Source organism: Haematobia irritans, chromosome 1 (assembly GCF_050003625.1).
Source record: "Haematobia irritans isolate KBUSLIRL chromosome 1, ASM5000362v1, whole genome shotgun sequence".
Lineage (NCBI taxonomy): Eukaryota > Metazoa > Arthropoda > Insecta > Diptera > Muscidae > Haematobia > Haematobia irritans.
In genome coordinates, this window is record NC_134397.1 from 203,300,373 (window position 1) to 203,316,662 (window position 16,290).

At 31.8% G+C, this 16,290-nt stretch overlaps 1 protein-coding gene across 1 annotated transcript; it reads right to left on the reverse strand.

Annotated features, from left to right (window-relative positions):
* Nucleotides 1-2,441: 2,441 nt before the first annotated feature.
* LOC142222451 (odorant receptor 49a-like) lies at nucleotides 2,442-9,113 on the reverse strand. Its single transcript, XM_075292595.1, has 4 exons — nucleotides 8,202-9,113; nucleotides 2,880-3,081; nucleotides 2,667-2,822; nucleotides 2,442-2,608 (listed from the first exon to the last, which is right to left on the reverse strand). Exons 1-4 carry the CDS (start codon nucleotides 8,999-9,001, stop codon nucleotides 2,549-2,551), a joined length of 1,218 nt encoding a protein of 405 aa, XP_075148710.1. The 5' UTR covers nucleotides 9,002-9,113; the 3' UTR covers nucleotides 2,442-2,548.
* Between the last annotated feature and the right edge of the window lie 7,177 nt (nucleotides 9,114-16,290).

Sequence of the window (16,290 nt, forward strand, 5' to 3'; positions counted from 1 at the left end):
GACGGACAGACGGACATGCTTATATCGTCTTAGAATTTCTCCCTGATCAAGAATATATATACTTTATATAGCCGGAAATCGATATTTCGATGTGTTACAAACGGAATGACAAACTTATTATACCCCCGTCACCATTTTATGGTGGTGGGTATAAAAAAAATTGGAAAAGGTTTCTATAAAAAATTTTGAGAAATTCATCTATAGAAATAAAATTTTGGGAAAAAAGTCTATAGAAACAAATAAGGAAAGTCTAAAGTCGGGCGGGGCCGACTATATTATACCCTGCACCACTTTGTAAATACACATTTTCGATACTATATCAAATCCGTCAAATGTATTGGGCGCTGTATATAAAGGTTTTTGTCCCAAATACATACATTTAAATCTGACTCCATCTGAACAAAATGTATAATCTATAGACTTAAAATTTAAGTCGGCTAATGCCCTGGGATGGTACACTATGTTAGTAAAAAATAAAAATATGGGAAACATTTTAATCTGAGCCAATTTTGAGGCAACTTCGCAAAAGTGTATTTATGATTTATCGGTCGATTTGAGTCAATTTTACAAGTTTTCGACATAGCAGTGGCGATTTTATAAGGAAAATGTGGGTATTTTGGTAATTTTTGTCCAAATCGGAAAAGCATACATATGGAAGCTATATAGAAATCTGAACCGATTTCAACCAAATTTGACATGTATACTTAGTATTTTAATTCTACTCCCTGTGCAAAATTTCACGTAAATCGGACTACAACTTTGAACTCTGTGGTCATTTGACGGAAAATCGGACGAAAGATATATATGGGAGCTATATCTAAATCTGAACCGATTTCAATAAAATTTAGCACACATGACTACACTACTAATTGTACTCCTAGTACAAAATTTCAACCAAATTGGGCTAAAACTCTGGCTTCTGGGGCCATCTAAGTCTATATCGGGCGAAAGATGTATATGAAAGCTATATCTCAATCTGAACCGATTTCAATCAAATTTTGCCCATTTGACTATACGACCCAGTGTTATATTTGTGCAAAATTTCAGGTAAATCAGGGTAAAACTCTGGCTTCTGGGTCCATATAAGTGCATATCGGGCGAAAGATTTATATGGGAGCTATATCTAAATCTGAAGCGATTTCTTTCAAAATCAATAGGGTTCTATTCTGACCCAAAACAGGAAATTGTGCTAAATTTGAAGGCGATTGGATTTAAACTGCGACCTAGACTTTGATCACAAAAATGGCTAGATCGATTCAGGGACCCACCCTGAGCATTATTGCCAAAGACACCGTGTGTCTATCTCGTCTCCTTCTAGGTGTTGCAAACATATGCACTAACTTATTACACCCTGTTCCACAGTGTGGCGCAGGGTATAATAAAATTTTGAGAAAAAAAAATTATATAGAAATAAAATTTTGCGAAAATTGTTATAAAATAAAATTTTGCCAGAAAATTTCTATACAAATAAAATTTTGAGAAAATTTTTATAAAATAAAACCTTGACAAAAAAAATAAAGTTTTCTATACAAATAAAATTTTGACAAAATTTTTTATAGAAATAAAATGTTGACAAATAAAAAATAAAATTATTTACTAACACAAGGACCGACTCATAATTTCACCACGACCCGAAATATATATATATATATATATATATATATATATATATATATATATATATATATATATATATATATATATATATATATATATATATATATATATATATATATATATATATATATATATATATATATATATATATATATATATATATATATATATATATATATATATATATATATATATATATATATATATATATATATATATACTTTATGATGTCTTAGAAAAATATTTCGATGTGCTTCAACCGGAATGACAAAGTTGTTATATGTCCCATCCTTTCCTCAGAAAAAAGACAACGAAATTTTTTTATAGTGGATTTAACTTTATTTTAGTTCATGAAAATTAGTTGAATTAAGTTAAATTTTGCCAAAGGTGGGAAAATTTTTCTTATTTTAATTTTTTGCTTACTTTTTTGAAATGAACTTAAAATGGAAATATCAAGTTTTTATAAATAAAGTACACAATTGTACAAAATCTGAAAATAGTTCATATTTTCCTAAAATGGGCGAAGTTTGTTGAAACTGAGTTCATAAGCTTCCGAAATGAATAAATTTTACTTAAATTGTGGCTGTCTATAACTCCTTAAGACATTTTAACAATTTTTTATTCTACTGTTTCCTTCCAAAATATGAAATTTTATTAAACAAGAGAAAAAATATCATTTTTAATAAATTTTCTTCAATTTGACAAAAAATGTTATATTATTTGAGTTTAACATTTTCTTATTTAAATCTACATTTTCTTTCATGGTGGGTGCACTTTATTCTGGGTGTATGGTTTTGGGTATATAAATATAGTAATTTACAATGTTGCATTACATATCAGCTACCCTTTAAGGTGCGATTTATATCGTTCTCATAAACTTTTATTTGCATATATTTTGATTACACATAATTTTATCTGAAATACAACTCCTTCAATTAGGTTCCATCATAGTCCTCCATAGTGTAAAAAGTTGAAAGGTCATGCGCATAACCTGTGAAATTTATACAATTTCAAATTATTTAAAATCAAAACAAAAATCCCACACATACCGATTCAAACCCCTTGAGGTTAGTAGTCTGAAAACCTCCAGCATTTATTTCACATTGACGTTGTGAACGACCCAGAATGGCTAATATCGATTTCTTGTAACTTTGACAGCCATTATACCAGGTTTGACTATAGGCTGCTTCTCCAATTTCCAAACTCTAAAATGATGACAAATATTATTTTTTAATAAAGAATTCTTACTTTATTTAGTTTACCTTATTTATAATTTGTTGACCATAATAGCAAACCATAAAATATTGACCCAAACTAGTGGGTAGAAATGCCATATATCCAATGACATCTTTACTTAGTCCTTGCGTTAGTAAATAAACTGCAGCACAAAAGAGAGTAGCCACAGTGGAGAAAAGCATGACCAGAACAAGTAAACTGAAAATTTCTTTTAAGTCTTCTGCCATTCTGCAAAAAATATAATGATGGACATAATTTCATAACTCTGTTTGAATTTGATTTTGATAACAAATATAAAAAACAAATAATAAAAAAACATATACACTCAACAAAAAAAAAAAAAATATTTACGTGAGTTAAAGATTATGCAACCTTAATTTTAGGATGCTCAATTTATAAAATATTAAGGACAAATTTATTTAAAATAATGACATTTTAATTAAAACAAAGTTTATAATCTCTACTTAAATTTTTTTCATTAAATAGGGGACACACATTTTGTAAATTTGCATCCCTCCGTTAAAGTCGCATGCCTTTGAACTACGGAAAATTTTCCTTAAAATAAAGAAATACATTTTTGATTTAAAGAAATTGTCCTTAAATTAACAGAAATATTGAAACTTTAGATTTAAGATAAAAACTCTTCAAATATAGACTAAGACTTATTTTGAGGATTTTGCGTCTTTGGTTTAAAGGTTTTTTGGAATTAAGAACAAATTTTTACTTTGAAGTATCCGTTATAATTTGGATTTTACAACTGGAATTTGTTTGTACGTGAGTACCTTTATTAATAAACCGCGAAAAGAGAATGAAAATTTGATAAATGAGATCTGTATCCTAATTTTATTTTAATTGGTCCTAGATTTAAAGGCAGATAGGTTGGTCGGCCAAATGTCGATAATACCATGGAAGCACAGTTTCGATTGCCGAAAGCTCAAAGTTGGCCAAAAAGCGTTGAGACCTAACGATTATGCAACGATTAGGGAGCCACCGTGGTGCAATGGTTAGCATGCCCGCCTTGCATACACAAGGTCGTGGGTTCAATTCCTGCTTCGACCGAGCACCAAAAAGTTTTTCAGCGGTGGATTATCCCACCTCAGTAATGCTGGTGACATTTCTGAGGGTTTCAAAACTTCTCTAAGGGGTTTCACTGCAATGTGAAACACCGTTCGGACTCGGCTATAAAAAGGAGGTCCCTTGTCATTGAGCTTAACATGGAATCGGGCAGCACTCAGTGATAAGAGAGAAGTTCACCAATGTGGTATCACAATGGACTGAATAGTCTAAGTGAGTCTGATACATCGGGCTGCCACCTAACCTAACCTAACCTAACCATTATGCAACTTACATTTTTTTGGATTGTTATTGTCGAACAAAGAAGAGGAATTGCACTCAATCCAATTGCACTCAAATCGATGATTTGAAATTGGCAAAGGAAACGAGAATTGTTTGTACAAAGATTTATTTCGGAAAAGCCGAAACGTTTTTTCGGAAGGTTCAAGTGTGGTTCACTTTGGGTTTAGTGAACTACCAGAATTTATTCTGATAATTGGTTGAACGTTTTGCTGCAAGTAGAGGATGCTGATGAGGAATGTGGTAATTCCGAAACGTGCGACCATCCAACCATCTTGCAGCCTATAGGGCTTTGCCCAAATTTTACTATTGAAATAAAATTTTGAGAAAATTTTCTATAGAAATAAAATTTTGGCAAATTTTCAATAGAAATAAAATTTTGAAAAATTTTTCTATAGAAATAAAATGCTGACAAAACTTTTTATAGAAATAAAATTTTGACAAAATTGTCTATAAAAATAAAATTTTGACAAAATTTCCTATAGAAATAAAATTTTCACAAAAAGTGTATAAAAATAAAATTTTGACAAAATTTCCTATAGATATAAAATTTGACAAAATTTTCTATAGAAAAAAAAAACTTTGACAAAATTTTCTATAGAAATAAAATTTTGACAAAATTTTCTATAGAAATAAAATTTTGACAAAGTTTTCTATAGAAATAAAATTTCAACAAAATTTTCTATAGAAATAAAATTTTCTATAGAAATAAAATTTTCACAAAATTTTCTATAGAAATAAAAGTTTGACAAAATTTTCTTTAAAAATAAAATTTTGACAAAATTTTCTATACAAATAAAATTTGGAGAAAATTTTCTATAGAAATACAATTTTGACAAATTTTGCTATAGAAATAAAATTTTGAGAAAATTTTGTATAGAAAAGCAATTTTGAGAAAATTTTCTATAGAAATAAAATTTTGACAAATTCTCAATAGAAATAAAATTTTGGCAAATTTTCAATAGAAATAAAGTTTTGAAAAATTTTTCTATAGAAATAAAATGCTGACAAAACTTTTTATAGAAATAAAATTTTGACAAAATTGTCTATAAAAATAAAATTTTGACAAAATTTCCTATAGAAATAAAATTTTCACAAAAATGTCTATAAAAATAAAATTTTGACCAAATTTCCTATAGATATAAAATTTGACAAAATTTTCTTTAGAAAAAAAAAACTTTGACAAAATTTTCTATAGAAATAACATTTTGACAAAATTTTCTATAGAAATAAAATTTTGACAAAATTTTTTATAGAAATAAAATTTCGACAAAATTTTCTATAGAAATAAAATTTCGACAAAGTTTTCTATAGAAATAAAAGATTAACAAAATTTTGTATAGAAATAAAATTTTTATAAAATTTTCTATAGAAATAACATTTTGAGGAAATTTTCTATAGAAATAAAATTTTGACACAATTTTCAATAGAAATATAATTTTGGCAAAATTTTCTATAGAAATAAAATTTTGACAAAATTGTCTATAAAAATAAAATTTTGACAAAATTTCCTATAGAAATAAAATTTTCTAATATTTCCTATAGAAATAAAAATTTTCTATAGAAAAAAAGACTTTGGACAAAATTTTCTATAGAAATAAAATTTTGAGAAAATTTTCTATAGAAATAAAACTTTGAGAAAAATTTCTATCGAAATAAAATTTTGAGAAAATTTTCTATAGAAATAAAATTTCGACAAAATTTTCTATAGAAAAAAATTTTCACAAAATTTTCTATAGAAATAAAATTTTAACAAAATTTTGTATAGAAATAAAAGTTTGACAAAATTTTCTTTAAAAATAAAATTTTGAAAAAAATTTCTATACAAATAAAATTTGGAGAAAATTTTTTAGAGAAATACAATTTTGACAAATTTTGGTAAAGAAATAAAATTTTGAGAAAATTTTCTGTAGAAAAGCAATTTTGAGAAAATTTTCTACAGAAATAAAATTTTGGCAAATTTTCAATAGAAATAAAATTTTGACAAATTTTTCAATAGAAATAAAATTTTGACACAATTTTCAATAGAAATAAAATGCAGACAAAACTTTTTATAGAAATAAAACTTTGACAAAACTTTTTATAGAAATAAAATTTTGACAAAACTGTCTATAAAAATAAAATTTTGACAAAATATCCTATAGAAATAAATTTTTACAAAATTTTCTATAAAAAAAATAACTTTTGACAATAGTTTCTATAGAAAAAAAAAACTTTTGACAAAATTTTCTATAGAAATAAAATGCTGACAAAATTTTCTATAGAAATAAAATGCTGACAAAACTTGTTATAGAAGTAAAATTTTCACAAAATTGTCTATAAAAATTTAGACAAAATTTTGTATAGAAATAAAATTTTGTCAAAATTTTGTATAGAAATAAAAGTTTGATAAAATTTTCTTTAGAAATAAAATTTTGACAAAATTTTCTATACAAACAAAATTTGGAGAAAATTTTCTATAGAAATACAATTTTGACAAATTTTGCTATAGAAATAAAATTTGATAAAAGTTTTATAGAAATGAAATTTTTGGCAAATTTTCTATAGAAATAAAATTTTGACACAATTTTCAATGGAAATATATTTTTGACAAAATTTTCTATAGAAATAAAATTTTGACAAAATTTCCTATAGAAATAAAATTTTCTAATATTTCCTGTGGAAAATTTCCTATAGAAATTAAAATTTTCTGTAAAAAAATAAAATTTTGACAAAATTTTCTATAGAAATAAAATTTTGAGAAAATTTTCTATAGAAATAAAATTTCGACAAAATTTTCTATAGAAATAAAATTTTGACAAAATTTTCTATAGAAATAAAAATTTGCAAAATAAGATTTTTTTTTGTTATTTTTTTGGTAAAATTTTCTCTAAATTTTGGTAGATTATTTTTGGCTCTAGTGGGAGCCGTGATTGTTATTCCTTGGCGGAAAATGGTGTAGTGTTGCCATCGCTTATCAAGTTTTTGAATTCACCACTGGCCACATGAAAATTCGTTTTTCTTAAAATAACCCTAGAAATAAAAATTAAACTCCAATATTAAATATCGAAAAACCATGCTATATATAGAATCAAAAACATTCTGAATTTTGGGTTAGGTTAGGTTATGTGGCAGCCCGATGTATCAGGCTCACTTAGACTATTCAGTCAATTGTGATACCACAGTGGTGAACTCTTATCACTGAGTGCTGCCCGATTCCATGTTAAGCTCAATGACAAGGGACCTCCTTTTTATAGCCGAGTCCGAACGGCGTTCCACATTCCAGTGAAACCACTTAGAGAAGCTTTGAAACCCTCAGAAATGTCACCAGCATTACTGAGGTGGGCAGGAATCGAACCCACGACGTTGTGTATGCAAGGCAGGCATGCTAACCATTGCACCACGGTGGCTCCCAGTTCTGAATGTAGAAAATAGGTCATTTTTGCCAACAAATTTTGTTGTATTTTTCGTCGCGCAAAAAATTTATTTATTGATTTAAAGTTTTGTTTGTTTGAAACATAAAAAACATATTTTAGGACGCGCAGCAGACAGGTTAATCATTCGAAGTATAGTCCATCATTAGTTACTATTTTTTTCCCATATACTGAAAAAAATATTGTCCTAATATAGAAGATTACGCAACCTGAATTTTAGGATACGCAATTTACACAATATTAAGGACAAATTTCTTTCAAAATAATGAAATTTTAATTAAAAGAAAATTTACAATATTTGCTTCAAAAATTTCATTAAAATTAGGGAAAAAATCTTGAAAGTTTGAGTTCCTCCGTTAAAGTCGTAGAGAATGAATTTGATGTGGAAGTCAAAAAAATCCAGGACAGCGGAAGCAGTTAAAATATGCTGAATTGGAGGCATTACTCGAAAGGAGAACTTGTCAACAATCTGTCAAACAAAACAACGCGTATTTGACCTATATCGGATCTTCATATAAACCCCAATGTTTAGGAAATTCCACAATAAAATATATTTCTCAATTGGTTTTTGGTTTTACTTACTCCAATAGAATCTGATGCTTCTTTACCAAACCAGCAATAATTGACGAGTCTTCATTGGATTTTTCTTCCTTCGGTTCATAATTCTCCAGATTACGAGAAATATAATCGAAATGCATGCACAACTGAATGGCATAGCCCACCAACCAGATATCGGGACAAATATTGAAGACTATAGCATAGTGGCTATTCATTACTTCCATGGAATAGATGAGTATATAAGCCAAAGGACTATGATGATCAATAACATAGGATTGTTCCTCATATAATTTGTGATAGGTAAAAGGAGCTTCCGTATAACCCATTTTAATTAGTGCCACTGCATATTCTATGAGACTTTCGACCAGGGGTGAAAAAAGTATAACAGCCGTAGCACAGAAATACATATACAGAATTGTGGTAATCCATTTGGGCCAGAAATTTTCATTTACCCTATAGGCAAAACGATCTTCTAGAGATTTGGGAAAAATCTTTTCGAATTTCCCATAGAGATTCCTTTGTTCCTTTAAATGACGTATGAAATAATAGCTTTTCAAAATACCAATAGCATTGTAATTCAAATCGTTGAATAATCTCAGTAATAATGGCAAATTATGGGCCCCCTCAAGTATCTCATCCAAGGTCTCATCAGCCACAAAATAGGTACAATAGACACAACACATTAGAGTTAGCACGAAATAGATTTTCATTAGAAATCCCAATAAGCACATACGCGGCCTTTGCACAAAATCTATTCCCAATGTGGTTAATAGGAAATTGGGAAGTTTTATGAAATCCTCGAAATATCTTTCCACCTCAGCCATTTGGGCTAAAAATTAAAGTAGTATTTTTTTAATTTTTTATTTTTTCTTTTTGATATTTTAATTTCACTTTCGAAATTTTTTTAACTCTTTCCTTTTCCAGGTTATAACCTTACGAATGTCTTTCCTTTACTCTAAGGCAAATCATTTAGGAGGTATCCTTTTATTTACACTTCTGGGTCATGATATTCATATGGCAGCTATAATTAAATCATTATATTGGTAATAGGTAATATTTAATTAAAAATTATTAAACTATTATGTATAATTAAATAAATGCTAGTTAACACTTGACATTTTAGCCAAAACAATGAGTGGTAATTCAATATTCCTAAAAGGGTTTGGTAGCCTTCGTACACTGAAAAATGCATGTCTTTACACTACACTAAAAAAAAAGTGAACTCACTATTTCACTAAAGCCAATTTAACTATATTTTAGTTCATATTATTATTATATTTGGAGAAAGTTTCATTTACTCTAATAATTTTTTGCGTGCGTTAGTTAAATGAACTAAAAGACGGGAAAAAATATACACAAATGAAGTAAAAAGTTTTACTAAATTCGTACTTCTCACAAAATAGTTCATTATTTCTTTAAATTTGTAAATTTTACTACAACAGCGTCCATCATGAACTTCGTATGTCACTAAAGACATTCTTGCAATTTTGAATTCCAATTTTTTCCTTCAAACTGCAAAATTTTCTTTAAAAAGTGAAAAAAATTATTTATGTCTAATAAATTTTCTTGAATTTGTCGAAAAATATTTACTTATTTTTGTGATATCGGCGTGATGCCAGCGCTTGTAATACTGTTTAGTTAAAAATTTCTAAAACTATTCAAAATTTTCTAAAATTAATCAAAAGTTTTCTTCCTGGTGGGTTCACTGTTTTTTCAGTGTACTGCTTTTGGTAGTGATTCCTAGTGAAAGAAGTGCAGAATTGAAGCAAGTACACGCAAAGAAAATAAAAAACGTTTGGAAAACGTGTACCGAAAACGTTTTTCTTTTGTTAGAGGTTTTTGAATTACTTCAAAATTTTAAACTTTTATCACCAAAAAAATTCGTTTGTTACAAAATTTTCACTTTTTTTCAATAATAAAAATTATTTCTGAGCCAACAACACAGTCCATTTTGTTTATAAGAAGCATTGTTCTTTAAGTCTTCAATAAGACACATTTTACAGTTCATAGTAAAAATTTAATATAGTAGGAGTATATGGCCGTAAGTTCGGCCAGGCTGAATCTTATGTACCCTCCACCATGGATTGCCTCGAAACTTCTACTAATGATTGTGATTGTGGTGATACTTACCGATGACCAGGTATCTTAAAACATCTTATAAGTTAGTCCATACGTGGTATATATTAAAAAGGTATAAATAGGGAAGTCTACAAGTAGAGGTAGTTAGAGAGCCAGAATTGATATATGGGGGTCGTTTATATGGGACCTACACGGGCGATCAAAACCGAGTGCATATTTTAAACATTTTTACTTCTAGTGTCATATATTTTTAAATAATTGTCGGATCTCGTTGAAATTTTCAGCGCTTATACTTCATTACATATGCAATATAATAATGTACGAAAAAATAAACATGGCAACACCAGCGAATTGCAGAAAAAATATAGGGAAACCCTATGCACTCAGTTTTGAACGTTTGTTAAGCTAAGTAGGCTACGCATTTCCAATGATATGGAAATGTACCGTTAGGCAAATGTAGGGCATTCTGTTTGCTTGTAGCATTCTTCAGTGAATTTCGGTATTATTGTGTTCGTTAATTTTGGAGATTAAGGTGCGTTAAAATAAAGTAATTAAAACAAGTATATACGGCCGTAAGTTCGGCCAGGCCGAATCTTATATACCCTCCACCATGGATTGCGTAGAAACTTCTAAGAAAGACTGTCATCCACAATCGATTTATCTGAGGGATATATATAACTATAGACCGATATGGACCTAGTTAGGCATCGTTGCACAATGTACCATATACTAGCACAATGTACTAAATTTCAACACACTCGGATGAAATTTGCTCATCCAAGAGGCTCCAAAACCAAATCTCGGGATCGGTTTATATGGGGCTATATATGATTATGGACTGATATGGACCACTTTTGGCATGGTTGTTAAATATCATATACGATCACCACGTACCAAATTTCAAGCAGATCGGATGAATTTTGCTTCTTCAAAAGGCACCGGAGGTCAAATCTGGGGATCGGTTTATATGGGAGCTATATAAAATTATGGGCTGATAGGAACCAATTCCTGCATGGTTGTTGGATACCATATACTAACATCACGTACCAAATTTCAACCGAATGGAAAGAATTTTGCTCTTCCAAGGGGCTCTGGAGGTCAAATCTGGGGATCGGTTTATATGGCGCCTATATATAATTATGGACCGATTTCGATCAATTTTTGTATGGGAGTTTTAGGCCATATATTAACACCACGTACCAAATTTCAACTGAATCAGATGAATTTTGGTCTTCCAAGAGGCTCCGGAGGTCAAATCTGGTGATCGGTTTATATGGGGGCTATATATAATTATGGACCGATGTGGACCAATTTTTACACCATGTACCAAATTTCAGCCGGATCAGATGAAATCTTAGAGGCCTCGCAAGCCAAATCGGGAGATCGGTTTATATGGGGGCTATATATAATTATGGACCGATGTGGACCAATTTTTGCATGGTTTTTAGAGACCATATACTAACACCATGTACCAAATTTCAGACGGATCGGACGAAATTTGCTTCTCTTAGAGGCCTCGCAAGCCAAATCGGGGGATCGGTTTATATGGGGGCTATATATAATTATGGACCGATGTGGACCAATTTCTGCATGGTTGTTAGAGACCATATACTAACACCATGTACAAAATTTCAGCCGGATCGAATGAAATTTGCTTCTCTTAGAGGCCTCGCAAGCCAAATTTGGGGGTCCGTTTATATGGGGGCTATACGTAAAAGTGGACCGATATGGCCCATTTTCAATACCATCCGACCTACATCAATGACAACTACTTGTGCCAAGTTTCAAGTCGATAGCTTGTTTCGTTCGAAAGTTAGCGTGATTTCAACAGACGGACGGACGGACGGACGGACATGCTCAGATCGACTCAGAATTTCACAACGACCCAGAATATATATACTTTATGGGGTCTTAGAGCAATATTTCGATGTGTTACAAACGGAATGACAAAGTTAATATACCCGCCATCCTATGGTGGAGGGTATAAAAATGAGAAAAATCGCAATAGATGTGGAAAATAATATAGTCACCTTGACTAATAGTGGAAAATCGTCACGTGTTATTGCTAAAGAACTGAACGTGAGTCAACGCACCGTAATAGCTGTACAGAAACGAAGAAATGTTGCTCCTGTGCCGAATTCTGGTGGTCGCCCAAGGCTGTTAAATGACTCAGATGCTCGTTTGATGTTACGTCAAATACGAAACAAAAGCTGCAAAACACATAAACAGGCTGCTTTAGCAATAAGAAAGAACGTAAGTGCACCAACTGCTCGTAGAGCGCTTCACAGACTTGGATACGTTTCATCACTTAAGAAGAAAAAGCCAGCTCTATCTGATAAAAAACATAAAATACAGACTCAAGTTCTGTAAAAGTCACATGAATTGGACGGAGGAAGATTGGAAACGGGTAATTTGGTCCGACGAAACAAAAATTAATCGTTTCCAGAGTGATGGGAAAGAATATTTTTGGCATAGACCTCATGAGCGTATTCAAAAACACCATGTAAAACAAACCGTCAAACATGGTGGTGGCAGCTTAATGGTTTGGGGGTGTTTCACATGGTGGCATTTGGGACCACTGGTAAAAATTGAAGGGATAATGAACAAGGAGAGCTATCTCCGTATCCTCGAAACAAATTTACAGGAGTTTGTGGATAGAAGCGCCTACCCTGAAGAGGAAGTGGTTTTCCAGCAAGACGGAGACCCAAAGCATACAGCGAAAATTGTGCAACGCTGGCTCTTGGAACAAAACTTTGAGTTAATGCAGTGGCCAGCACAAAGCCCAGACCTCAATCCTATCGAAAATTTATAGGCTGTGGTCAAGAGGCGATTGGCGCAGTATGAACGAGTGCCAAGTAACATGGAAGAACTTTGGAACCGAGTACAATTAGAGTGGCAAAATATTCCAAGTGAAATCATACAAAATGTAGTTGAAAGCATGCCTAGACGTATGAAAAAAGTGATTAAAAACAAAGGATTGTGGATTCCGTACTGATACCAAACATATACTGTCTTACTGAGTGAATACTGCTGCCTTATTTTTCCTGTGAATTTGTTAATTCTAGTTAAGTTTATTTTTTTCTGCTTGCTAAATTTTACTACTAACATAATAAATAGCATTCCCTGAAATTTTCAAAATGATCCGTCTATTGTTCAAAATTTTTTGAAACCCTAAATAAAAATATCGTAAACATGCTCTCGGTTTTGTCTGTCTGGGGATCGATTTATGTATCTGAAAGCCAAGTTTGGCATGGTTGTTATCGGCCATATACTAACACAATGTACCAAATTTCAACCGAATCGGATGAAGTTTGCTCCTCCAAGAAGCTCCAGAGGCCCCCGAGTACAAATCTGGGGATCGGTTTATATGGGGCTATATATAATTATAGACCGATATAGACAAATTTTTGCATGGTTGTTAGAGACCATATACTAACACCACGTATCAAATTCCAACCGGATCGGATAAATTTTGCTCCTCAAAGAGGCTCCGGAGTTCAAATCTGGGGATCGGTTTATATGGGGGCTATATATAATTATAGACCGATATAGACAAATTTTTGTGTGGTTGCATGGAGACCATATACTAACACCGCGTACCAAATTTCAACCGGATCGGATGAATGTTGCTGCTCCAAGAGGCTCCGCAAGCCAATATACGTAAAAGTGGTCCGATATGGCCCATTTCCAATAGCATCCGACCTACATCAATAACAACTACTTATACTAAGTTTCAAGTCGATAGCTTGTTTCGTTCGGAAGTTAGCGTAATATCAACAGACGGACGGACGGACGGACATGCTTAGATCGACTCAGAATGTCACCGTGACCCAGACTATATATACTTTATGGGGTCTTAGAGCAATATTTTGGTGTGTTAACAGGTTGGCTGATAAGTCCCAGGTCTAACAAAGAAAAACACATTTTTTGTTGTTGTCAAAATTCGTTTTTATTATTCAACATAGTTCCCTTTAATAGCGATACAACGATTATAACGACCTTCCAATTTTTTGATACCATTTTGGTAGAACTCCTTCGATTTTGCCTCAAAATAGGCTTCAGTTTCGGCGATCACCGCTTCATTGCAGCCAATTTTTTTCCCCGTGAGCATCCTTTTGAGGTCTGAGAACAAGAAAAAGTCGCTGGGGGCCAGATCTGGAGAATACGGTGGGTGGGGAAGCAATTCGAAGCCCAATTCATGAATTTTTGCCATCGTTCTCAATGACTTGTGGCACGGTGCGTTGTCTTGGTGGAACAACACTTTTTTCTTCTTCATATGGGGCTGTTTTGCCGCGATTTCGACCTTCAAACGCTCCAATAACGCCATATAATAGCCACTGTTGATGGTTTTTCGCTTCTCAAGATAATCGATAAAAATTATTCCATGCGCATCCCAAAAAACAGAGGCCATTACTTTTCCAGCGGACTTTTGAGTCTTTCCACGCTTCGGAGACGGTTCACCGGTCGCTGTCCACTTAGCCCACTGCCGATTGGACTCAGGAGTGTAGTGATGGAGCCATGTTTCATCCATTGTCACATATCGACGAAAAAACTCGGGTGTATTACGAGTTAACAGCTGCAAACACCGCTCAGAATCATCAACACGTTGTTGTTTTTGGTCAAATGTGAGCTCGCGCGGCACCCATTTTGCACAGAGCTTCCGCATATCCAAATATTGATGAATGATACGACCAACACGTTCCTTTGATATCTTTAAGGCCTCTGCTATCTCGATCAACTTCATTTTCATTCAAAATCATTTTGTGGATTTTTTGATGTTTTCGTCGGTAACCTCTTTCGGGCGTCAACTGCGTTCACCGTCCTCCGTGCTCATTTCACCACGCTTGAATTTTGCATACCAATCAATTATTGTTGATTTCCCTGGGGCAGAGTCCGGAAACTCATTATCAAGCCAAGTTTTTGCTTCCACCGTATTTTTTCCCTTCAGAATACAGTATTTTATCAAAACACGAAATTGCTTTTTTTCCATTTTTTTTCACAATAACAAAAGTTGTTTCACAAAAGACGCTCTATCTCACAAACTAATTGACTTACAGACGTCAAATTTTGACACGAATCATTTAAGGTTGGTACTATATAAAAATAATATGCATTTAATACTAGCGACGCCATCTATGTGTCAGACCGAGGACTTATCAGCCAACCTGTTGCAAAGGGAATGATATATAATATAGTTTTTTAATAATAATATTAAAAAACTATAGCGCTTTACTTTGTTGAATTACGTATCAATCCCGATTGCCATCACTTAAAAAATCTTTTGCAACCCTTTTTTTGCAGGTTTCCAATCATCATTATTCATCAATACTATTATGGAGTACTTTCATTTCCAAAGTATTGAATCTCTTATCATCTCTTAACGTTACTCCATAATCTGGATTATTTTGTAAAAGTAAATATGAGAAGAAAAATTTCAACACTGAATTTTACCACAAATTCTTATGAATCTCACTCTTAGATCAATGGAAATCATATTTTTTTGAATTTGTTGCGGTTGCCACATTGAAATGCTTTATAGAAATAATAAATCTTTTAATATTTAATAAGAAAAAAAAGTAAAAGAAATCCTAAAATTCAAATCCTTTGTCAATTGATTGATTTTCTAATGTCATCCTAAAGTAAAAGTGTATTTGCACTTGACGTGCATAGAATACACAATAAGGTCTTACTCACTCTCTCGCTCTCTCTACCTTGCTCCAACCAAACAGCTTGCATTCCCTTCCTTACAATGAAGCTAAATACACAAAAAGGTGCAACAAAGCAACAGAATGAGTTTATGTCGGAGTAAACACTGGGTTAACAAAGTAAATTGATGGATAATTTTCGTGTCTAGTCTGAATAAATGTCCGGAGTCAATGGCAAGGCTCAAAGGACGAACAAATATACAATTGTAGTTGTACACCCCTCATACACGAACACACTCGTCTCGTTGCCTTACAGAACAGATGCCACAATGAAGTTGGAACAAATACGAAACCTGTGACGATTAGTTTGAGTGAGATGGTGTTGATGA

Excerpts from the sequence above, each read along its gene's own strand:
- LOC142222451 (XM_075292595.1), bottom strand. The coding sequence starts at position 9,001 with ATGGCTGAGGTGGAAAGATATTTCGAGGATTTCATAAAACTTCCCAAT. Across the intron at positions 2,823-2,879 it reads GTCAACAAATTATAAATAAG|AGTTTGGAAATTGGAGAAGC; the intron begins GTAAACTAAATA and ends TCATCATTTTAG. Across the intron at positions 2,609-2,666 it reads ACCTCAAGGGGTTTGAATCG|GTTATGCGCATGACCTTTCA; the intron begins GTATGTGTGGGA and ends TAAATTTCACAG.